Source organism: Biomphalaria glabrata, chromosome 1, assembly GCF_947242115.1.
Source record: "Biomphalaria glabrata chromosome 1, xgBioGlab47.1, whole genome shotgun sequence".
NCBI classification, from domain to species: domain Eukaryota; kingdom Metazoa; phylum Mollusca; class Gastropoda; family Planorbidae; genus Biomphalaria; species Biomphalaria glabrata.
Window position 1 is genome coordinate 39714212 of NC_074711.1, and position 24662 is coordinate 39738873.

General features: G+C 35.7%; 1 protein-coding gene and 1 long non-coding RNA gene across 5 annotated transcripts in view; one reads left to right on the plus strand and one right to left on the minus strand.

Moving 5' to 3' along the window:
• The window catches only part of LOC106070028 (uncharacterized), a 146280-nt gene that overhangs the window by 116562 nt on the left and 5056 nt on the right, over positions 1-24662 (plus strand). For all 4 annotated transcript variants that reach the window (XM_056036181.1, XM_056036194.1, XM_056036186.1 and 1 more), the window contains 30 exons: positions 24-162; positions 684-977; positions 1242-1348; positions 1905-2055; positions 2165-2586; positions 2709-2859; positions 3665-4062; positions 4201-4327; positions 4604-4870; positions 5310-5551; positions 5636-5793; positions 6236-6389; positions 6723-7064; positions 7543-7863; positions 8376-8762; positions 8910-9260; positions 14301-14660; positions 15125-15508; positions 16332-16664; positions 16859-16945; positions 17089-17339; positions 17786-17963; positions 18534-18755; positions 18882-19238; positions 19377-19433; positions 21963-22138; positions 22297-22480; positions 23063-23388; positions 23676-23811; positions 24283-24606. In XM_056036181.1, the coding sequence (XP_055892156.1) occupies positions 24-162; positions 684-977; positions 1242-1348; positions 1905-2055; positions 2165-2586; positions 2709-2859; positions 3665-4062; positions 4201-4327; positions 4604-4870; positions 5310-5551; positions 5636-5793; positions 6236-6389; positions 6723-7064; positions 7543-7863; positions 8376-8762; positions 8910-9260; positions 14301-14660; positions 15125-15508; positions 16332-16664; positions 16859-16945; positions 17089-17339; positions 17786-17963; positions 18534-18755; positions 18882-19238; positions 19377-19433; positions 21963-22138; positions 22297-22480; positions 23063-23388; positions 23676-23811; positions 24283-24606 (7386 nt within the window). The remainder of the gene's footprint in view (positions 1-23; positions 163-683; positions 978-1241; positions 1349-1904; positions 2056-2164; positions 2587-2708; positions 2860-3664; positions 4063-4200; positions 4328-4603; positions 4871-5309; positions 5552-5635; positions 5794-6235; positions 6390-6722; positions 7065-7542; positions 7864-8375; positions 8763-8909; positions 9261-14300; positions 14661-15124; positions 15509-16331; positions 16665-16858; positions 16946-17088; positions 17340-17785; positions 17964-18533; positions 18756-18881; positions 19239-19376; positions 19434-21962; positions 22139-22296; positions 22481-23062; positions 23389-23675; positions 23812-24282; positions 24607-24662) is intronic.
• Positions 9410-13869, minus strand: LOC129927394 (uncharacterized). Its single transcript, XR_008779009.1, has 3 exons — positions 13586-13869; positions 13307-13481; positions 9410-9860 (listed from the first exon to the last, which is right to left on the minus strand). It is a non-coding gene; the product is annotated as an uncharacterized LOC129927394 (long non-coding RNA).

Sequence of the window (24662 nt, forward strand, 5' to 3'; positions counted from 1 at the left end):
ATTTTATTTCTTGTTATGTTTAGTCTGTGGTCGGCCCATGGGCTTGGAAAATCAAAGAATTGTTGAAGATAAACAGATCAGTGCATCCAGCAGTGCTCCACAACATGGCCCAGAAAAGGCTAGACTGTCTGAGTATGGCTACATGGGATCTTGGCAACCAGCGTATGTATAGTTCTTTTACACAGATGATTGGAAGGAGGACATTAACTTTGGGAAGAATGACAATGTAGTTAGTAAATAGGCTAAGATGATTTTTCCCTTTCAAAAAAATATTGTTTTTTTATAAAAATTATAATATAACATGCCTTCTTATGACTGAAAGTAGCCGACTAAACATATTTTTCTAATCACACATCTTCTTTTTAATGAAGGGAAAAGGTGCTGTATATTTTCTTTAGCTATTTTAATATGTCTTTTTTCTCACAGAAATGGTAGATATGTCCTAAAATCTAAACTAAATAAAGTTTCCTTTACCTTTATTGCTTAAACATAGATTTTTTTTGTCATTATTAATTTTAATTAAGTAATTGTTTAAACATATTGGGTTTTTAGAACATAATGAATGAAAATTAAGACATTTTGAGAATTTTTGTTATAAAGTTTACTTTTGAATAGCACATTTTGAGATTTAGTATTTAGCTTTGAAGAGCCATATTCAAAGCATGTACCTCACTTTCTTTCAGTGAGTCTAATGGAAGGCATTACATTCAAGTGGACTTTTTGGAGCCCAAATTCTTATCAGGAGTTGTAACGCAAGGTGAAGGTCAAGACAACAAATGGGTCACCCAGTATGAGGTGTACATGAGTGTTGATGGCGTAAACTTTGTCCCCTATTCTGAGAGGCAAGATGGATTGGCCACAGTGTTCAAGGCAAACACTGATACTAACACAGCAGTCACCAACTACTTCATAAGGAACTCAATAGCTCGTTATATACGTATAGTACCTGTCAGTAGCTATGGTGGCATTGCAATGAGGTTAGCCAGTCTTTGGTTTAATTAAGAATCTTTATAATTTGAAATAAAAGCAACAATTCATCAGTGTCTATTTCATTGATATTTAATGCAACTGTATGTACTGCATTCAAATTAATGATTTTTATACTTCACTTAAAAGTTTCCATTTTTCTAACATTAATCTTGGATTTTTTTTAACCTGTTTAAAAAAACAAAACAAAACAGGATAACCCACTATTGATTCTAAATATTCTTAATAGCATTTTGATTTCTCTTCCCTCCCAGATTCAATATCTTAGGCTGTAATCCAACAGAGGAAAATAAATCAATGAGCACATTGTCTCCCCCCTTTACACCTCAGCCTACTCCTACAGCTCTACTACCTCCTAAAGGTTAGTCTACACAATTAATGTTGAACCAAAATTTGTCATATATTTATTTATTTGAAATTTCTTCTTCATTCTTATTTTTTATGTCGGAGGGTTCAGACTAGTAATCTTAAATCTGAGATGAACTGCACAGAGGTTTCCAGATCTGGCAGTTCTCCATATAGTTTTCCTTCTATGGGGGGTTTTTGTTTGGGCCTTTTGATTGAGCCTTTTAATTGAACATGGTCAGCATTCTCTTGTGATGCTTCACAAGGGCAGGTTTCAATAGTCCTGACTTTTAGCTCATTCTGTTGTGTCTTGTTCTGATAAAAAAAATGCTTTGGTCATGTCAAGGTAACTTATAATAGGCATCATTTTTCTGTATTTGAAATGAAAAAAAGTATAAACCAGTATTTAAAAAATAAAATTTCAATTTTGGAAACTTATTTATTCTCTAATTTTATAAACTCAATTTTCTTCTGTACCATTGAATAAAAATTCATATGTAGAAACAGAAAATTGTTTCTATTTTTAACTTTGGTCAAAGAGTTCATGCCCATCGATTTTTATTTATCAACAGCATGCCTGATTCCCATGGGCCTGAGCAGTCACTACCTTGTTTCTAATGACCAACTGACCTCTTCCAGTAACCTAGATAAGAATCATACAGCAGCAGATGGTAGGCTGTTCAATGTTCCATCGACTACTTCTGGAGGATCTTGGATTCCTAGGTAAATTTTGATAATTCATTGATAGTTGACTGAACAACTTATCCATAAGAATTAGGTATTGAAAAACTGAAATGAATATTTTTTTCATATTTTATTTATATGTTCACAGTTCTAATGGCCAACAGTGGATCATGGTCAACTTCAACGATGCCAAGCTCATCTCTGGAATCGTAACACAGGGAAGTCCAGATACATCTCGATGGGTTCAGAAATATAACGTCTACTACAGTTTGAATGGCAGAGACTTTACTCCTTACACAGAGATACCAGGAGGCACTGTGCCCTACACTTTCAATGCTAACTCTGACAGTACAACACCAGTCAGGAACCTCTTCAACCGAGACATTATTGCTCAGTATGTGAAGATTGTCCCAGTTCAGGCTTCTCCATCAGGCTTTGGTTTGAGATTTGATGTTGTTGGCTGCCAACCTCTGACACCGCCAATGTCCATTCCAACTCCACTGGTTATCATTGACCAGGTTACTGCTGTTCCACCTACTGGATCTACTCAGAAACCTTCCATAAAGATTAGTGAGTCCAACAATTCAATCATAATGAGAATTATAATTTTAAATGTTTTTTTAATTCTTATTTGATTTAATAAAATTGTGCAACTTTAATTTCCGCTTAATGCTGATATGTTATTGTTTCAGCTTGTGAACTTCCAATGGGCGTCAGTAATCCTTTGATAGTTGCTGATGGTCAACTAACTGCCTCCAGCTCTTTGGATATTTTCCATGGACCAACAAGAGGCAGACTTTTCACTAATCAAGATGGAGCCTGGGCTGGAGCTTGGTCTCCAAAGTATGTAGACTTAAAAATAATAACATTAAATTATATAGCTTTTATATAGCGCAACTTATAGCATGCTCATAGCACTATGGTCCAATCTCAGTTGTGAACTAGTTGGGGGAGGGGGTATCTGAGAGAAGGTTTTCCATGCTGCTTTTAGGTTCTCAGGAAACAGAACTCTGCTCTAGTCAGATGTCGAACCTCGAGCCCCCTTGATAGGTAGCCAAGCCAAGCCCCAGCCCTCTTGGTCACACATCCTTGGTGTACTACTGGTTTCTTACAAAGCGTAGATGCACTTTTTCAATCACATCAATACTTTTTAATTTTCTTCTCTTGTAACTTACACAGAGGCTTCTTATAACGCAAAAGAATATTATATTCAAGGCATATCCCTGTATTAAATTAGTGGTTAATTTTAATAAGTAACTTAAACTTTACAAAATCATTGGTATTCTTGGTTTACTCATGCAACTATACTATGTTTGAACTCATTCTTGACAAGAAATGAGCTTTTCAAATAGCTTATCCAATCACATGGAACAAAAAATGGCCCTTTATCAGATTGGTTAGTTTCCTGTTTTTTTTAATTCTTGTTTTTTTGATTACATAATAAAATTTTTGCCTTTTTCTAGCAGATGTGCTGTTAAATGTTCTTTTTCTGCCAACATTCTTCAGTGTGTTTTAATTTGTAAACTTGAGTTGTTTTTGTTTAGTAATGTATACATTTTCTTAACAGTTTGAATGTTATAAATAGAAAACGTCTGATAGCATTAATACTTTAAGCTTTTAACAAGCAATAAATTTTGTTTTTCTTTAGTATCACTGACAACAATCAGTACATCCAAGTAGATTTCCGAGGCACGTACAATATATCTGGAGTAGTTACACAGGGCAGCCCTGACCAGAGGTCATGGGTCACCAAATACATTGTCTACTACAGCACTGATGGGGTCAACTTCCATCCAGTAACTGACAGTGCCCATCTGCCAATAGTTTTTAAAGCCAACAATGACCAGCACACACCTGTAACAAACTACTTCACTCCAGTGGAAGCCAGATTCATCCAGATCAGACCTGTGGAGTTCTTTGGTTCCATAGCCTTGAGGTTTAATGTCTTGGGTTGTGAGTCTCCACTACCAACTCCTCTTCCTCCATTGCAGACAACCAGTACAGTTTCACCAACATTACCTAATGGACAGACACCGACACCCACTCGTAAGTTCTAGAAATATGTTTCATTGTTCTTGACATTGTAGTTATTTTTTTTGCATAATGTTATTTAATGCCCTTTGTAGTAGATCTCTATTTATTTATTCATTGACTGAGCCATGCTTGATATGTTTCATCCTGCAGCTCGAGCCTGCCAATACTGGTCACCTTGGGTCAGTAATAGTGTGCCAGACCCAGTTTCAGGAGAGAAAGACATGTTCTACCAACAGCCTTTGGTAACCAATGCTTGTCCCAAAGAGTATATCATAGGGTAAGACTGCATGTTAAAATGCTAGTAAAATGTGAAGACATTGTTTATTTGCCATGAATATTTCAAAAACTGAATTAGATAGTTAATTTAAACACTAAATTCATTATTTCTTTTTAAAGCAAAAACATTTTCATTATTTCTAGGCTTTGTACCAATCTAATGCCTCTAAAAAGTATACTTCTAATTAAATAATTTATAGAATAAATTGTTTCTGTTTCTAATATATTTAACAAATGACATTTATCAAATCTCCTTTTTTTTTCTACTAATTTGTAGAGTTGAGTGTCGTGTGAGAGCAACTAGAATGATGTGGGATCCAACTGATGCACTGGTTCAGTGTTCTCTGCTGGATGCAATGGTCTCATGCACTGTCACACCCACTCACCCTTGTCCAGACCATGAAATGCGAGTCCTTTGTGACGTCTGTTCTGTCTCAACAACTGGTCAGCCTGTAGCCTCACCTACCCTGCCAGGTCAATCCACCATTACAACAGCTAAGCCACCTCCCACATGTATGTCTGGCTGGTCAAATTGGATCAACAGGTGAGAGATAAGAGGCATTAAATGATAGCTGGAAATGTAAATGCTTTTTTTTCTTTGGGGGGGGGGGGGGGGTAACTTTTAGAATATTCTTATTGAAATTAATTCTTTTCCCTGTGTTCATCTGTTGTAAAGTTGTCTTGACTATTGGAAACATTATTTTCACCTTTTTAAAACACAATCAATATTTTGTTTTGAAAAAAATATTATATTATAAATAATAAAATGAGGTTATGGGAGAAATTTATTACAAATAATTTATTATAAAAATAAATTGTTGCCTAAAAATTTTTTTTACAAGAAATAACATAAATAATTTAAACAAAAGTGAAACAGCTCTAGATAAATGGTATATATTAACTCCCATACAATCATCCCTAAAAGGTGAGTTTGAATTTTTATTTAACCACTATAGATTACCTTGTACCAAATTGTTTTGCAGAGATACAGTCATGGTAGATGGTGACAGAGAGATGATGTCCATCCAGGAAATGGTCACCTTCTGTCCCTATGGGCATGTGGATCAGATCATTTGTGTCACATCTGATGTTGACCTGAGACCTTGGTATCAAATTGACCAACTGTCTAGCTGTGATGTCAGCAATGGCTATAAGTGTGATTTACAAGTTAATCCTAATAATGTTTGCCAGGATGTTCAAGTCAGATACCATTGTTCTTGTAGTGGTAAGTAAATCTGCTGCCTTTGTATTGATACTGCCCTCTGTTTGGGTACATTTCATCTAAATGTTGACTCTTTGTGTAATTCAGGTACACCAATGCCTACACCCACTTTGACTCCACCACCAAATCTTTGCACAAACAGCTTCTGGACTCAGTGGATTAACAAAGACTCCCCAGAGATTGGAGACGGTGACAGAGAATCTCTCAGCAGTCATGAGCTCAGCCAGATTTGTGTTGGAGGATATGTAAGTCATTTTTAATCTCAAATATTTCACTTTCTTCTTGATTGAATCTTTATATTCTTCTGTTTCCTATTTTGGTAGAAAGATGGAGCCACAAGTTTCATGCTATCAAGTTATCATCATTCTTTTTTCTTAAAGTGATACTGCCTATTTATTCTTTTTTTTTTCTTCTGTCTTTTACTCTGTGCTGACAACAAAATCTCCCTGAACTTTGAGATGGGACAAGCCTGCAAAATGGAGCATTTATTTGAACAATATTTTGTATATTAAGGTTTTGTTTTAAGCCTAATTGACTGTGTCAAATATCAATGAACCATAGGCACACTTGACTCAAAGTAATGGAACTTTTCTCTGTCTAAATCATTGTTAAAATATAGTACCATTGAATGTTGTTTTTTTTAATATAATTTCTTTCATCTTTTAATTTGCTTTGCATTCGTAAAAGATTTCTGAGATCGACTGTCAGACCACACTGGGCATTCCATTTGATATGACTGGAGAGCCTGTCAGCTGTGACTTAGACTCAGGACTGGTGTGTATGAACTCAATCTTCAGAATGTGTCGCAACTATAGAGTAAGATACAGGTGTGAGTGCACAGGTAAGTTTCAAATAATAGAAGAAGGATGATATTGATGGCTTTAGTATTTAGTTTATGTTGTGGAGAAGGCTATAACTTTCAAAAGTTGTTTTGTCTTTTTCTTTTATTACCCATTTGAATTCAGTTAGTAATTTTTTTTTTAATTTAATGTACATTAAGTCTTTAATAATTTTGTACTTTTTTTTTTCAAAGTTACTACTATTCGGTTAAATTAAATATACAGTGCATATGATACTTTGATTTTTTGAGGTTTAAAGTTTAGTAAGATTTACTTAGTAATAAAGCATTAATTGTTTTGGATATAAATTATTAAGATGAACTCATTCCCAACAGTTGCAACTCCGCCTACAGCAGTCATAACAACTAGTTCAACCCTGCGTCCCAGCACTCCCACTGAACACCTCTGCTTCACTGGCTGGTCAGGCTGGGTCAATCAAAACTCACCTGTTGGGACCACTGGTGACTCTGAAGCCATGACCACCAGTCAGCTACAAAGCTTCTGCCCAGGTGGTAAGATCACCAAAGTGGAGTGCGTGGATGCAGTGTCTTTGGTTGACTTTGAGCAGTTGTCAGAAGCCAGCTGTAGTGTGAATGATGGTCTACAGTGTATGAACAACCCCTTCTCTGATACTCCTTGCCATGACTACAAGTTAAGATACATGTGCGATTGTTCAGGTACTATCTTGTATATTTTGAAAATAACAATGTATTAAAATAAAAACAAATGAGATCTCTTAAGATGTTAATTGCTCATTTTGAGTTATTTCATTCATTGTGAGTGTAAGAGTGAGTAGCCCAAGGAGAGGAAACTTTATGGAAAAGCTGAAAGATTCTTTCTTCATCAATATCTGTAAAACAAAAAAAGCAGGCTTGAGACATATTTCTTATTTGTATCATGTGTTTTAGTTTTAGCTTTTTTTTTTGGTTATTAAATGAGTAAGTATTTCTTGAAACATTGATTTTAGTATAGAACCAAGTAGAATTCACTAGAAAGTAATTGTACTTTTTTTTTTCTCTCCTTTCAATGGTCTTTGGAAAATCATAATTTTTTTCAATACAAATGTTTAAAGTGAAATATAACAGATAACAGCCAGCCAATAGTAATTAATATATAATATTGTATAACACCTTGTGCATCTATTTATATCTCTAGTAACTCCTGCTCCAGTATCTACTCCATCTTCTACACCTGGATTTACCTGCACCAATGGCTGGTCATCTTGGATCAACAAAAACAGCCCCATTGGTACCACTGGCGACACTGAGAAAATCACCCCTGAAGAAATCAACCACTTCTGCTATGGTGGTAAACTCACCAACATCCAGTGTGTGGACTCTAAGACCAGAGATGACTTCACCAGCTTGGCAGAGGCCACCTGCACTGTCCAGGATGGACTGGAGTGTGTCAATCTGCCATTTACTGACATCCCACCTTGCAGAGATTATCAAGTCAGATATGAGTGTAACTGTACAGGTAAGTTATGTCAATTCTATTAGATCACAATGTAATTGCACTGATTGGTTGATGCAAGTTAAGTTTCAAATTAAATACAATTATTTTATTTTAGTTATAAATAAAATATGAAAATACAAGAAGCATGTGAATGAAAATGTTTTCTAAAAGTCAGGTCATAGGAAAGCTTATTTTCCTCATTCAAGCCCACTATCATTTGAATAAGAGAAAGATGTAATATCAGCTGATTATTTTAAAACTATTTTGATACGAAGTTGAAATTGGGGGGGGGGGGGGGAAGTATTTTTGTGATACATTAAATATTAAAACCATATTGTATGTTAGTTACATTCAATCAAATTTTTGGCACTTTGATTGCTTAAAATCCTTTCCTTGCAACTCCTTGTTTCAAGCTGAAATGACTCTCTCTGTCATCAGCCAACGCTGAACGTCTTTACTTGTCAATTGTGCCATATCATCTTTTTTTAAAGATCTCACTTGAATACTATGGTATTAACCTTTTCTTGTTATAGATGCACCAACCATACCACCAACAAAATCAACATCAACCTTGGTACCACCTCATGGGTCAACACTTACAACTCTAGTGCCACCCAGCGGTAGCACTCCTACCCCACAACTCCAATGTCACACTGGCTGGTCTTCTTGGATCAATGATAACACTCCTATTGGAAACCCTGGAGATCACGAGAAGATGACCCCTGAACAGTTAGCACAGTTCTGTCCTGGTGGCAAGATCACTGATATTGAGTGCAAGGACTCAGACACCAAAGATGATTGGACCAGCCTGGCTGAGGCAACATGTACAGTAGAAAGTGGTCTGGAGTGTATGAACATTCCATTAGATGGAATACCACCTTGTAGAAACTATGAGATCAGATATCATTGCAACTGTTCAGGTAACTGTTAGTTTGTTTTTTTCATTTATTTTTAAAACAATTTGAATTATCAAAAGTAATTTTATTCAACATTTGCTAATAACAAAAGTACTTATATAAGGTTATGAATATCGGTCGTAAAAAAAAATTTTTTTTTTTTACTCATAGATGTTATACCTCTTGTGATAACCACTAAGCTACCAACACCATCCATACCTACTGGATCAACTGCTAGTCCATTAGTATGCATCGACCAATGGTCTCCTTGGATCAATAAGAACTCCCCTATTGGCACTGATGGCGATACAGAGAAGATGACCCCCCAGGAACTTCAACGATTCTGTCCAGGTGGAGAGGTGACAAACATTGAATGCAAGGACTCCGACACCAAAGATGACTGGACAAGCTTAGCTGAAGCCACATGCTCTGTAGAGAATGGTTTGGAGTGTGTAAATCTACAGATTGATGGCATACCTCCATGTAGAGACTATCAAATCAGATATCAGTGCAACTGTACAAGTAAAAATCATATTTATTTGTCTCTATATTTTTATTTTTTTTTAATCTTGGAATATTTTTTAAATATTATATTATAATAATTATTGCATAACGTAGACATATGCTAGTTATCGAATATATAAAGTAGAATGTAAGAAGTATGTATTGTCAGGTTTAGGATTTATTTGCGTTTTTAACTAGCTGTATACTGTTAAGGTCCCGGGGTTCAACCTGACAAGAACATCACTCACACACAGTCGTACATACAGTAAACAACTAGGTGAATAGTTTAAATAACAACAAAAATAAATGAATTTAATTGTATGAAACATATATGTGTATGTACAATGAGGATGACAAATAGACAGTATATATATTAGATATATATATATATATATATATAATAGGTATATATAAAGATATTATACAATAATTAATTTAAGCACCTTTGCTACGGCTATTAACTTGTCACCCTGGCTTTATGGTCCACCAGACTCTGACCAACTGGCGTCACAACACTGCCAACCTTGGTAATAGTAAAGTTTGGCAATGACAATGAAAAAAACTGCAATATGTATTTCTGAGACGGCAAGCGAAGCCCACAACTCCAACACTGGCACCCTATAACGAAATAAACACAATACTCTCAACTTCTACACTAAAAATAGAATTAGTGACAACCTCATACAACATACAATAATAGATATCACAAACGAATAACTCACCCTAAACAGGGGTCCCAAAAATCCAACTGAATAATAAGTCCGAGAAACTGGTACAGACAAATAACGTTTTACGAGCCAACACACCGTCCGCTACAACCAAACTAGAGGGTGAACTGCCTCATGACAAAAAAAAGACCCATAGATGTCACCGGACTTTCTGACGTAGCAAAACAATTCACAACAAAAAAATACAAGACACTCTCGCCCCGTACACGTACTACCAGTAGAGGAAATTAAAAAAAAACAGAGTTAGGAGAAAGAAAAAGACACTTGTCTATACTACGCGACATCCCCCCTCCTCGACGAACTGGAAATTTTGAAAGAAGTTCCAGTAATCAAAAATCCTTTCGAAGACAAAACTTTGTAGAAAGAACAAGGAAGAACAAAAAGATCATAAGTGCATCTATGTCACATTTCAAAATGTAATAATGGAAGAAAAAAAAAATGATGGGGAGTCACCAATTAATGAACCAAGGAGACACAATACACGTCAAGATAAAGATCCAATAACAAAGAAAAGTTGGTTACCTTGACTTTAAAGGTGACCCGTATCAACTTGGGACAAGAACCAAGTTATATTACAAATTCATATTTACAAATACAACATTAATATAATATACCAAATTATATTCATATTAAATAAATACACATTATATTCTTGAAATTAGTATCATTTGCATAATATAAAACACAAGTTCAAATGTTATAACACATAGAAACATAAAATAAATGGCGGATGGAAGTCTATATCAATCTTGAACAAAGATCAGCCAGCAGATTGTTCTCTCCCTTTACGTGGACAACGTCAAAGGAGTAGTCTTGTAGCATCAATGCCCCTCTTGTGATACGTGCGTTTGTAAAGTTTGTGCTCCTGAGATACGATAAGGCCTTGTGATCAGTCAGCAGGTAAAATGTTTTACCTGCTAAATACCTGTCCAGTTCCTTAACATAATATACTATGGCTAATCCTTCCCGTTTGCCATTAAAACCTCCACAAATCCCACTAAACCAACGTCTCTAAATCTATCTTTTAACTTCTGCCAGTTAACATTGAATGGCAAATTTTGAACAGTTACTGTGTAGCGATCCGGCACTAACTTATACCCACGGCGACCATCCGAATCGCGACGACCCGCTAGTCATCTATGTCTTGACCTTTGATCTTGATCGCTGACAATATCATTAGAGTTCACATCTTCAACATCAATCTCGTTAGACGGGGAACCACCTTTACGGCACTCGGTTGAATTATGCCCCTTTTCACCACAACTGAAACACACAATTACCTTTCTTTTACCCACAGGTTCACAACATGCTGCCGCCACATATACACTCTCTTCCTTACAAATCGGCTCATCTGACCCAGCAACCTTAAAGCCTTCTATAACTTCCAGCATGTTCTCTACTGTTCTGTGCTTGCTCAAAACCAGTTGCCTGTATACACGACTCGATACGCTTTCTAAAATCCTATCTTTGATCAACAGATCTTTTAACTCCTCCACTGTTTTACCGACTTCAGCCATCTTGCACCAATTATCTAAGGCCGTTTTCAATTCTGTTACATATCTCCTAAAGTCGTTTTGACTTGGTCTCACGAGATGGAATCTTTTGCGGCAGGTTTCCGCGTTGATATCTGCATGGCGAAGAAGTGCAGTCTTGACTTCTTCATAATTCTCGCTAAGGAACAGACTGTCCCTTAGCATGAAGTTTCTGAGTGCGGTGGTCAGTTTATATGACAACAGCAAGGACCACTCTTTTCTCTCTATTTTGCACCTTGCTGCAACGGCCTCAAAGTGTGTTAGGTAAGCTAGGAGGTCGTCGTCATCTTTCATTCCCTGGAAACTCTTGTCAAGCCTGTCTAAGACATTCTTGTATCGCACATCCCCTGACTGTCCTGCCGCCCCGCCTGCCTCTGGCGCAGACTTTTCTTTAAGCCTAGCCAGTTCCAACTCCTCTTTCCTCTTGATTGACTCCTTGGCATCTCTTTCCTTCCATCTTTCGTGCTCCTCGCGTTTGGCCTTCTCATCACGTTCAAATCTCTCTTCTTCCTCTTTCTTCCTAGCCTCTTCTTCTGCCTTCGCCTCTTTCTTCAACTTCTCCTGCCGCTCAAACCTAGCCTCTTCTTTTGCCTTCGCCTCTTTCTTTCTAGCCTCTTCTTCTGCCTTCGCCTCTTTCTTTCTAGCCTCTTCTTCTGCCTTCGCCTCTTCCTTATCTCTATCATATTCAGCTTTCCGTTCCTTCACATATTTCTCTAGCCTTTCCCCTTCGTACCCCATAGCACGGCCATCACTAATAAACTGTGACCTTACCGTTAACCTGGTTTCCATGGTCTAAGTGCCTTACTGTGTTCAACTAAATCAACTAATACTATTATTATTATTACTATGATATACTATAATATACAGACATAAGATGTAAACTAAAACTTAGAGTGTGTCGTATGGCAAAGAAAGAAAACCTATCTGAGTAGTATCCACAGTCGGAGAGAAAACGCCTCACTCCAGGCCGATGCGTAGAAAGATAGCTGTTACAGGGACTTCCAACACACCAATATAGGAACGATGGCCTCTAACACCGCTATCAACGGTCAATCCCCACACACTTGCCTGTTGCCGGGAGCGAGAAGACACTCGTCACTCGGTGGTAGTGAAGCACAAAATAACATGAAAGAAAAAATTAAATAAATGAATATAAATCACAATCTTGAAATATCAACACCTATAGTCCTATGATGATGAGTTCAAAATCATAAATGATAAATTTAGCATTGGTACAATCCTCAATAACAATCAACACATATAATAATATGGCGGTGAATTCAAACAAATTAATGATAAATTTAACAATGTTTCAAGCCTCTGCTACTTTTGATGTCCCAACAATTATGAGAAGTACACAAACACTTTTTTTTTTTCTTCAGCAAATTGTACCCAATAACATCAAATATAAATACAATAAAGGGGTATTAGGCAGTATATTTTTTATTTTTATTTTATAAGATAACAAGACGAGATAAGACAATCTATGACCTAGTAGTCACAGCCGGACTCTGAGCCCCCATTTGTCAGGTTTAGGATTTATTTGCGTTTTTAACTAGCTGTATACTGTTAAGGTCCCGGGGTTCAACCTGACAAGAACATCACTCACACACAGTCGTACATACAGTAAACAACTAGGTGAATAGTTTAAATAACAACAAAAATAAATGAATTTAATTGTATGAAACATATATGTGTATGTACAATGAGGATGACAAATAGACAGTATATATATTAGATATATATATATATATATATATAATAGGTATATATAAAGATATTATACAATAATTAATTTAAGCACCTTTGCTACGGCTATTAACTTGTCACCCTGGCTTTATGGTCCACCAGACTCTGACCGACTGGCGTCACAACACTGCCAACCTTGGTAATAGTAAAGTTTGGCAATGACAATGAAAAAAACTGCAATATGTATTTCTGAGACGGCAAGCGAAGCCCACAACTCCAACACTGGCACCCTATAACGAAATAAACACAATACTCTCAACTTCTACACTAAAAATAGAATTAGTGACAACCTCATACAACATACAATAATAGATATCACAAACGAATAACTCACCCTAAACAGGGGTCCCAAAAATCCAACTGAATAATAAGTCCGAGAAACTGGTACAGACAAATAACGTTTTACGAGCCAACACACCGTCCGCTACAACCAAACTAGAGGGTGAACTGCCTCATGACAAAAAAAAGACCCATAGATGTCACCGGACTTTCTGACGTAGCAAAACAATTCACAACAAAAAAATACAAGACACTCTCGCCCCGTACACGTACTACCAGTAGAGGAAATTAAAAAAAAACAGAGTTAGGAGAAAGAAAAAGACACTTGTCTATACTACGCGACATGTATGTATGTCCCACATAGAAATCAAAACCCTTTGTCCAATGTTGATAAAACTTGGCATAAATGTTCCTTAGATCATGGGGGAGACCTGTTGTGTGTGTTTAATGTTCCACTCATGACCAGAAGGCCCTAAAAATAAAAAAAATTATCTTTATTAAAGAATAAAACTTTTAACAAATTAGGTAAACCTGTTTTCACAGTATTTTATATTTGATATCAATACGCCCATTTTCACACTCTACTTTTATTTTTGTGACAAAATTTTTTTTAATGTTTAGGAAACATTCATTATGTTTGACATAGATCTAAATCCAATCCACTAGATCAGTAATACCCAAACTAAGGTGGGTCATAACCAGCTAGTGAAATATAAGATTAAAAATAAATTTATCATAAAAATGTTTTTGTTGATTTTTTTCACTCTTAGATGTTAAACCTCTTGCGATATCCACATCCACCACAAAGCTACCAACACCATCCATACCTACTGCCTCAACTGCTAGTCCATTAGTATGCATTAACCAATGGTCTGCTTGGATCAATAAGAACTCTCCTATTGGCACCAATGGAGATACAGAGAAGATGACCACCCAGGAACTTCAACGATTCTGTCCAGGTGGAGAGGTGACAAACATTGAATGCAAGGACTCCGACACCAAAGATGACTGGACAAGCTTAGCTGAAGCTACATGCTCTATAGAGAATGGTTTGGAGTGTGTTAATCTACAGATTGATGGCATACCACCATGTAGAGACTATCAAATCAGATATCAGTGCAACTGTTCAAGTAATCTTTTTTTTTTTTTTTTTTTTGAATAATGTTTTAAATTATAACATTATTTTAATAATTATTATTATTATTATTTCTTTGAATATCTCATTTTCCATGCTCCTCTAGTATGCTTGGCGCACACATGTCCAATCTGTTTTGTGGACCTGTGTGAGGCAGGAGGTGTCTGGGAGAAGGTTTCCATGCTGCCTTTAGGCAATCAGCATTTAGCAAGCACAAATCATCTTGAATTAAATCTGTACTATATAAAATATATATAATAAATATATAAATATGTGAATTTCTAGTTATGTCTAAAAAATGTTTAATTTTAAATATACAAAAATCTTGAAGATTTATCTTTTACTTAATGTTTTTTTTTTAATTTAATTCTTAAGACTGTTATATCATTTATATCATGTTTTATCATGTTCCATTATATCATAGACATTTATATCATGTTTTTTGTTTTTAAACACTAGATGTTAAAATTTCAACACAATCACCTAGCCTAACACCAGTTTATGGTTCACCCACCCCCTCACCCAATGGAGGTGATGGTCATACACCATCTAAAGGACCCACCCACTCCTGCACCACTGGATGGTCCTCCTGGATCAATAAGAACAACCCTGTTGGTAGCACTGGTGATACAGAGAAGATGACACCAGAAGAACTGGCCAACTTCTGCCCTGGTGGAAGGGTGACAAACATTGAATGCAAGGACTCTGACACCAAAGATGACTGGACAAGCTTAGCTGAAGCCACATGCTCTGTAGAGAATGGTTTGGAGTGTGTAAATCTACAGATTGATGGAATACCACCCTGTAGAAACTATGAGATCAGATACATGTGCAACTGTTCAGGTTTGTGTTCATCAGTTTTCAAAAAACTCTAACAGTTTTTTATTTCTTTTATAAAATGTCAAATGGGTCATGGTGGCTAAGTGGTTGAGCGCTTGGCTTCTGAACCAAGGGGTCCCTGGTTAGGAGACTGGGATTTTTAATTTCATGACTTTTTAGGGTGCCCCTGAGTCAGTCCAACTCTAATGGGTACCTGATTTTAGTTGGGGAAAGTGCTGGCCATATGACACCCTCATTACCCATCAGTCATAGAAATAGATGACTTGTACATTATCTGTCCTATGGATCGCAAGATCTGAAAATAAACCTTTCTCTTTTTTTTTATAGAACTTCAAGCTCTAGGTTTTGATAAAATTTTTCTGAAAAAAAATTCATTACTATTTAATATTGAGAACTAAAATGTTCAGATCAAACGAAAAAAAAAGAAATTTCAGGAAAACAAAGAATTAGTATATAATTATCAAAAAATATTCTTGTAAACATGAGGAAAATTCAAATAATTTAAAAAAAAAAAAAAAAAAGGAGGCTTTTTATAAAAATAATTGTAGGAAAATAAAGCAATAACTTAATATAATGAAGGCTTTGTCATTGACTGTCCTTTATGTACCTTAGAGCTTCATACAACTGCTGTAGAGGAATCCATTGCTGTCAGAAAGTGAGTTGGGGAGAGGAAATCTAGTCTTTCTTTTTTTATATCTAATAATTTAATTGTTTAATCATAAACTGTTTAATGCTGATCTTTATTAATTTGCATGTGATTTTTGGTTGTGTTTTTTTTCTTATGTGACAATTATCTCTACTCTAATTTTGTTTTCTTTCTACTTAGATAATGTACCAAATCCTCACACTACCCTCTCACCCCATCACAAAATTCAAGTGAACTGCGATTGGTCTGACTGGCTGAATGTAGATAGCCCTACAGTAGGCAATGGTGACATGGAGACTATTGAGAGCATCAAGTCCCAATATGGCGTCTGCCCAGACATGGTCAATATCCAGTGCAGAGTGGCCGGCACCTCCACCCTGTTCTCACAGTCTGGTCAGGACAGGCTTATGTGTGACACCCTTAATGGTTTCCGCTGCTACAACAATGAACAGAAGGATGGCAAATGTTTGGACTATGAAGTCAGGGTGCTATGTTGGGGAGACCAGTGCTCAAGTAAGTCAAACTTGTGTTGTTTTCTGTTTCTCTCTTTGAACTCAAATATAAAGAACAAAATTAATCATTATAAAATATGTTATAGAAAACAACTGGTATAACAGTATAACTAAATTTATCATGCTGTAGATGAAAAACGTGAACTAAAAAATGTTGCAATTCAATTTCTTAAAATATTTAATTTACATTTACAGACTTATCCTCCACACCTTTCGGAGTACCTACTAAAGGTCCTCATTTATCTACAACACCAGCAACTGATGAGTTTAAGAAAACAACAGGTAATGTTTTTGTTTTCTTAATGATACATTGGAACCTTATACATAATGTTACTGCTAACCTAAATTGTTCTATTTATTTAACATTTGTCATTAATAATATAAAAATGCATCAGAAACTTATAAATTATCAATAATATTGTTAGGATCCTGTCCTCCTGGAGAAGAGTGGCAGGTATGTGCTTTCAAGTGTGATGAAGTCTGTGGTTACGTTGCTCACTCATCCGGAGCATGTAATGGCATTCTCAACCCTGCTGACAATTGTATACCAGGTTGCAGGCCACCACCAGAGCTGCAACGAGTTGTCTGTAAACCAGAAGAGAGATTCATTAATTCCACCACATGCGTGCCGAAAGAGATGTGCTCTTGTCTCAAACCAGACGGAACTCCTGCCAAGGTGAGAAAGTACAAATTTGAATTCTTTGAAGTTAAAGAAGTAATTTCTGGAGGAATCTGAAATGCATTCTTTTAAAAAAAAAATATTTGTTTTTTATTCCATTGACCTTGGACTAAATTTTGTAAGAATGAAATATTGAATTCATGAAAGATAAAATTTAAAATGTCTATTTCTATGTCTTAAATACAAATTGGCATAAAAACTTTTTTAAAGTAGGTCTAATTTCTAACACACTTAGGAAAGGAAAACTTCATAAAGCAAAGATCTGTATAGCACATACTAAATGAATCACAAGTTTTTAAAAAAGCTTAACATAGATAACTAAATAGACACTATTTATGCTATAAAAAGACATTTATTTCCTTGCCGTTATGTGGGCCATCATTCCATGTAGGTCATATCATAATGTATGTATTAAATAACTTTATTATTATTATTATTATCAGGCTTTTGAAACATGGCAGAATCCAGCCCATGAATGTTCCCTGTGCAGCTGTTTTAGTGGTGAAGTAATCTGTGGCAGCCAAGAAGGTTGCACTACCAGTAGTTCTAGTAGCCACTCCTATCCCACTCCTCAACCTTGTGGTTGGACAGACTGGATCAATGATAACTCTCCAAATGCCAGTGAGTAGACACATAGTGCATCACACTTGAACTTTTCTTTTTATAACTAAGTACTTTGTTTCAGCATTGTGGTGTTGTGACATATTTGTAAATTATTTGAAAATTAAGGGAAGACATGTTTTTATCATTTTGCAGTCGGTAACCTGGAAGTTCTTTGGTTCATTGATATCATGATTTACAAACATATAAATTCAAATTCAAAAAGTACTATTAATAGTAGAACATTCAGAATCAGAAGGCACAATTTACTAAATTTAATGCTATTTATCTTATCATTTTCCATTTCAAACAGATTTGAGTGTTTATACAATAAGTTCATGGAACTAAATTTTCTTTTTTAGAGACTAGATAAGTTGAAACATTTCAGCTAAATATTGTAAAATATATTTAAATGTGCACAGTAGGCTATAGTTTAATTAATTTTCTTTTTAATACTTCTTGTTTATGTTCTATATTAAGATTTATGTATTGGCCAGTCTATTCTATATTGACAATCTTTATACTATACAAAGTTCAGCAATGATTAATTCATTCATTATTATTATATTTGCAATCATTTGTTTTATCCAGCCAATGGAGGTGACATGGAACTTTTATCAGTTCTGAAACCAAAATATAATCTTTGTACCAACCCTACAAGAATAATATGTCGTGACACAATGACAGGCAGAGAGGCTTCAGAAAGTGGCCAGGTAGTTACATGCTCATTGGCTGAGGGATTCAAGTGTTATAACCATCTCAACAGTGACAAGTGCCATGATTATGAAATCAGTGTTTACTGTGGATGCATTCGTGAGTATTATTTAGCATATTAACAATATCAATAATATTACAATTTAATTTTTTATGCTTTGAAATTTTTCATTATTTAGCAAACTTAGGACGTTTTTTGATGATATGATTGCATTACATTTGCAGCAAGTCACACGCCAACAATATCACAGGGCAGCAGCTTATCTCCTATCCCAGCAAGCACTTCAAGTCCTTCAGGTCCACATGTATGTCTGACACGGTGGTCTGATTGGATTAACAGGAATGATCCCACCCACGGAACAGGAGATTCTGAGAAGATGACCAAAGAAGAATTATCCGACTTCTGTCCTGGAGGCAAGATTGTTCAAATTGAGTGCAAAGACTCAGTCACCCATGATGACTATACAAGCTTGGCAGAAGCCACTTGCACAATTGAAGATGGCCTTGACTGTGCCAATCTGCCATTTGATGATGTTCCTCCCTGTCGCAACTATGAGATCAGATACAAATGTGATTGCACAAGTGAGTAAATCAGTCATGTGTTATCTAGTCTAGTGTACATTTTAGTCCTCAAAGATAAAGGCCTAGTCATTTTAAAGTGAGAATACAATGTAGCATAGTGTTGAAATAAAACTTTCAATTGAATTCACATTTGTACAGATGCAACAACAGCAGCTCCCTCAACAACAAAGTCACCTTCCACAACCAGTAAATATGGTAAATATTACTTTATTTAGTGTTCTTGTTGGTGGTTTATTTTTACTTTGTGGTTATTTTAAGAACTCCAAGAATGGTTTTAACCTGAATTTGTTATCAAGAAATTAATTTCTTTGCATTTTTTTTTTTTATCTTTTTTTTTTCTGCCCAAAAGTCATAGGCAGGCCTATAATGTTTTTAAAAAAATAGGAAAATACAAATGTCTAATCTCTAGATGTTATGACAATGTTTTGTTCTGTTATGCAGCCAATCCTGCTAGATGTTATGACAATGTTTTGTTCTGTTATGCAGCCAATCCTGCTAGATGTTATGACAATGTTTTGTTCTGTTATGCAGCTAATCCTGCTAGATGTTATGACAATGTTTTGTTCTGTTATGCAGCCAATCCTGCTAGATGTTATGACAATGTTTTGTTCTGTTATGCAGCCAATCCTGCTAGATGTTATGACAATGTTTTATTCTGTTATGCAGCCAATCCTGCTAGATGTTATGACAATGTTTTGTTCTGTTACGCAGCCAATCCTGCTAGATGTTATGACAATGTTTTGTTCTGTTACGCAGCCAATCCTGCTATATGTTATGATAATGTTTTGTTCTGTTATGCAGCTAATCCTGCTAGATGTTATGACAATGTTTTGTTGTTATGCAGCGCATCCTACTAGATGTTATGACAATATTTTATTCTGTTATGCAGCCAGTCCTGCTAGATGTTATGACAATGTTTTGTTCTGTTATGCAGCCAATCCTGCTAGATGTTATGACAATGTTTTATTCTGTTATGCAGCCAATCCTGCTAGATGTTATGACAATGTTTTGTTCTGTTACGCAGCCAATCCTGCTAGATGTTATGACAATGTTTTGTTCTGTTACGCAGCCAATCCTGCTATATGTTATGATAATGTTTTGTTCTCTTATGCAGCTAATCCTGCTAGATGTTATGACAATGTTTTGTTGTTATGCAGCGCATCCTGCTAGATGTTATGACAATATTTTATTCTGTTATGCAGCCAGTCCTGCTAGATGTTATAACAATGTTTTGTTCTGTTACGCAGCCAATCCTGCTATATGTTATGATTATGTTTTGTTCTGTTATGCAGCTAATCCTGCTAGATGTTATGACAATGTTTTGTTGTTATGCAGCGCATCCTGCTAGATGTTATGACAATGTTTTATTCTGTTATGCAGCGCATCCTGCTAGATGTTATGACAATGTTTTGTTCTGTTATGCAGCTAATCCTGCTAGATGTTATGACAATGTTTTGTTCTGTTATGCAGCCAATCCTGCTGGATGTTATGACAATGTTTTATTCTGTTATGCAGCTAATCCTGCTAGATGTTATGACAATGTTTTGTTCTGTTATGCAGCGCATCCTGCTAGATGTTATGACAATGTTTTGTTCTGTTATGCAGCTAATCCTGCTAGATGTTATGACAATGTTTTGTTCTGTTATGCAGCCAATCCTGCTAGATGTTATGACAATGTTTTATTCTGTTATGCAGCCAATCCTGCTAGATGTTATGACAATGTTTTGTTCTGTTATGCAGCTAATCCTGCTAGATGTTATGACAATGTTTTGTTCTGTTATGCAGCCAATCCTGCTAGATGTTATGACAATGTTTTGTTCTGTTATGCAGCCAATCCTGCTAGATGTTATGACAATGTTTTATTCTGTTATGCAGCCAATCATGCTAGATGTTATGACAATGTTTTGTTCTGTTATGCAGCCAATCCTGCTAGATGTTATGACAATGTTTTGTTCTGTTACGCAGCCAATCCTGCTAGATGTTATGACAATGTTTTGTTGTTATGCAGCGCATCCTGCTAGATGTTATGACAATGTTTTATTCTGTTATGCAGCCAGTCCTGCTAGATGTTATGATAATGTTTTGTTCTGTTACGCAGCCAATCCTGCTATATGTTATGATAATGTTTTGTTCTGTTATGCAGCTAATCATGCTAGATGTTATGACAATGTTTTGTTGTTATGCAGCGCATCCTGCTAGATGTTATGATAATGTTTTATTCTGTTATGCAGCGCATCCTGCTAGATGTTATGACAATGTTTTGTTCTGTTATGCAGCTAATCCTGCTAGATGTTATGACAATGTTTTGTTCTGTTATGCAGCCAATCCTGCTAGATGTTATGACAATGTTTTATTCTGTTATGCAGCCAATCCTGCTAGATGTTATGACAATGTTTTGTTCTGTTATGCAGCCAATCCTGCTAGATGTTATGACAATGTTTTGTTCTGTTATGCAGCCAATCCTGCTAGATGTTATGACAATGTTTTGTTCTGTTATGCAGCCAATCCTGCTATATGTTATGATAATGTTTTGTTCTGTTATGCAGCTAATCCTGCTAGATGTTATGACAATGTTTTGTTGTTATGCAGCGCATCCTGCTAGATGTTATGACAATGTTTTATTCTGTTATGCAGCCAATCCTGCTAGATGTTATGACAATGTTTTATTCTGCTATGCAGCTAATCCTGCTAGATGTTATGACAATGTTTTGTTCTGTTATGCAGCTAATCCTGCCTGTGGATGGACTCAGTGGATGAATGGAGAAAAACCCGGTGAAATGGGTGAAGAAGAAACTGTCTCCCAGCTTCGTACTCTGTACAGCTTCTGTGACAGCACAGACATCACAGCTGTAGAATGTAGGGATGCTGACACCAAGAGGACAGCACAAGAACTCGGACAGGTACTTTAGGGGAATCATAGTATAACTCAATTGTATTTGATTTGAACTACATGTTTCATATGAGTTGTAATTCAACTTATATTCAGCCTATAATTGTATTTTCTTTATGATAGATATTATTTCCCTTTATAAACTTATCATTTTCTCTTGCCTTGCAGGTTTCAGTTTTGTGTGACATGTCCTACAGTGGCTTGAAGTGCTTTAGTTTTGACCAACCTGATGGCAAGTGTAAAGATTATGAAGTGAGATTTTTGTGTGAACCTAAAACTGTGAACTGCAATGTTGCCCCAGTCAGTGGGACACCATCACCACCACCTCATACAACACTGGTACCTGTGAGAGGTAATTAATGAGTGTAGAGATATAGAGCTTTAATTCGTGTAGAGATAAAACACTGTTCTTTGAGGACAATGGTCCTTGTATGAATTGTACTTCAATCAAATTTTACAGACTTATTCTAGAAATATCTTTTCCAGCTCTTTTATTTATTCTGATGGCGCTGAAACAGGGATTCTAAAACTTTTGAGACTGAGCTACTAGAACTTAAAATTATAACCTTTTCACAGATTATAAATGAAAATTGTGCTTGTTGAACATGTACTTTATGTTTTACTCAGAAAATCTGAAAGATGGACTAGATTATCAGCCTCAGTTTGCAAAATAATGGTCATGTGAAGTAGATTTTGTCTTAACTGAAACCCTTTTATGTTAAGGCAAAATGTTAAGACTTTGAGCATGTAAAAAGAAAAAAAAAGTTTGAAACGTTTGCCAGATCCTTTGATTACTTAGACTTCATTCTCATTTCACTAATTCTTGTCCTTAGGAAATAGTTATTTGAATTTGGTTGATCACTACTGAGCTGACCAAAAAGTGTTTTAAAATTTTAGGTTATTAGTTTCAATTTTATACACATTTCTTTAACAGTTTGTGACAACACTATGGAAGATGTGAAACCTATTCTAGTGGCTGACTCCCAGATCACTGTTTCCACTAGTTTGTCAGGGTACACAGGCCCTGAGAGGTCACGCCTTGATACCACTCCAACAAGTGTTTCCTCAGGTGGCTGGGTTGCCAAAGTCAGTGACCGTACTCAGTGGATTAAGTTCACTTTCTCTGACCCAATGGTAGTGATGGGTCTAACAACTCAAGGTCGAGCTGGTGCCAGTGAATGGGTGGAGACCTACAAGGTCATGTACTCTGAGAATGGTGTGGACTTCCATTTCATTGAGGAGACTCCAGGCCAACCTAAAGTGAGTTTATTTCAACTTTATCATTGATATAATAAATTATAATATGAAATAGATTGTCATATATTCTTAGTTGTCTAAATATATTTTAGGCCTACTAATATTCCAATTCTATGCAAATACCCAAGTTACTTTAATTCATTGAATATGTTGAGGTATTTAGGTGAATACTTCTTTTATTAGATGATATTTAAATCTAAAAAGATATTGCATGATTACTAAAAACATAATATTATACTTATTGAGCTCACTTAAAAGTGTACCATAAACTCTTCTTGATATATTTTAAGGTGTTTGTCGCCAACAATGACTCAGATACAAAACACACAGTCACATTCTCTCCAGTAAAGGCAAAGATAGTTATAATTCAGCCTCAGTCTTGGCACACTTCTATTTCAATGAGACTGGGTGTCCTTGGCTGTCTCAGTAAGTCACTTTATTTAGAGTTAAGTGTTGATTTTCAGTTGTAAATATTCATATATTCCACTTCTCTTTAATGTTTAAATAAATCTATTTAAATAATTTTTAGCATGTTTTAAATGTTATTTGACAGCTATCAGACAAGCATAGTCCCCTGGCATACAATGGATATGTTAGATGTGACAAAATAATGTGGGTCAGCATAGCTCCTTGAAATTCTTTACTCTTTCTTCATCTATTGATTCAAAGACAATCCCTATTTATTATAATTGATCTACACTTTTTAAGCACAGACTGTTTTAAAAGTTGTATTTTATAAACTTTTTAAAAATCATCTGCCATATAAACTGCTACATAACAAATGGACATTTTTCTTAAACGGTTGAAAGTGGTTTTACAAAAGTCATTGTTACTAAGTTGTAGCAGGTAAAAATGTGCATAGTGCTAGTTTAAAGGAATGCCTTTTTCTGACCTCAGCTACTTCAACTGGTCCATATGTTCCTGCTACGCCACCACCAGTCAAGCAATGTGTTTCTGGTTGGTCAAAGTGGATCAACAAGAATGACCCAACCACTGGAACTGGTGATGTTGAGAAGATGACCAAAGAGGAGTTGGCTGATTTCTGTCCTGGTGGAATCATCTCAGCCATAGAGTGTAAGGATTCTGACACCAAAGATGACTGGACCAGCTTATCAGAAGCCACATGCTCAATTGAGGATGGCCTTGAGTGTAATAACTTACCATTTGATGGTATTCCTCCTTGTCGCAACTATGAGATTAGATATCAATGTAATTGTTCAGGTAAAAAAAAATTTTAACATACTTATTGTATAATGCTTTTCTAGTTTTAAGTTTTG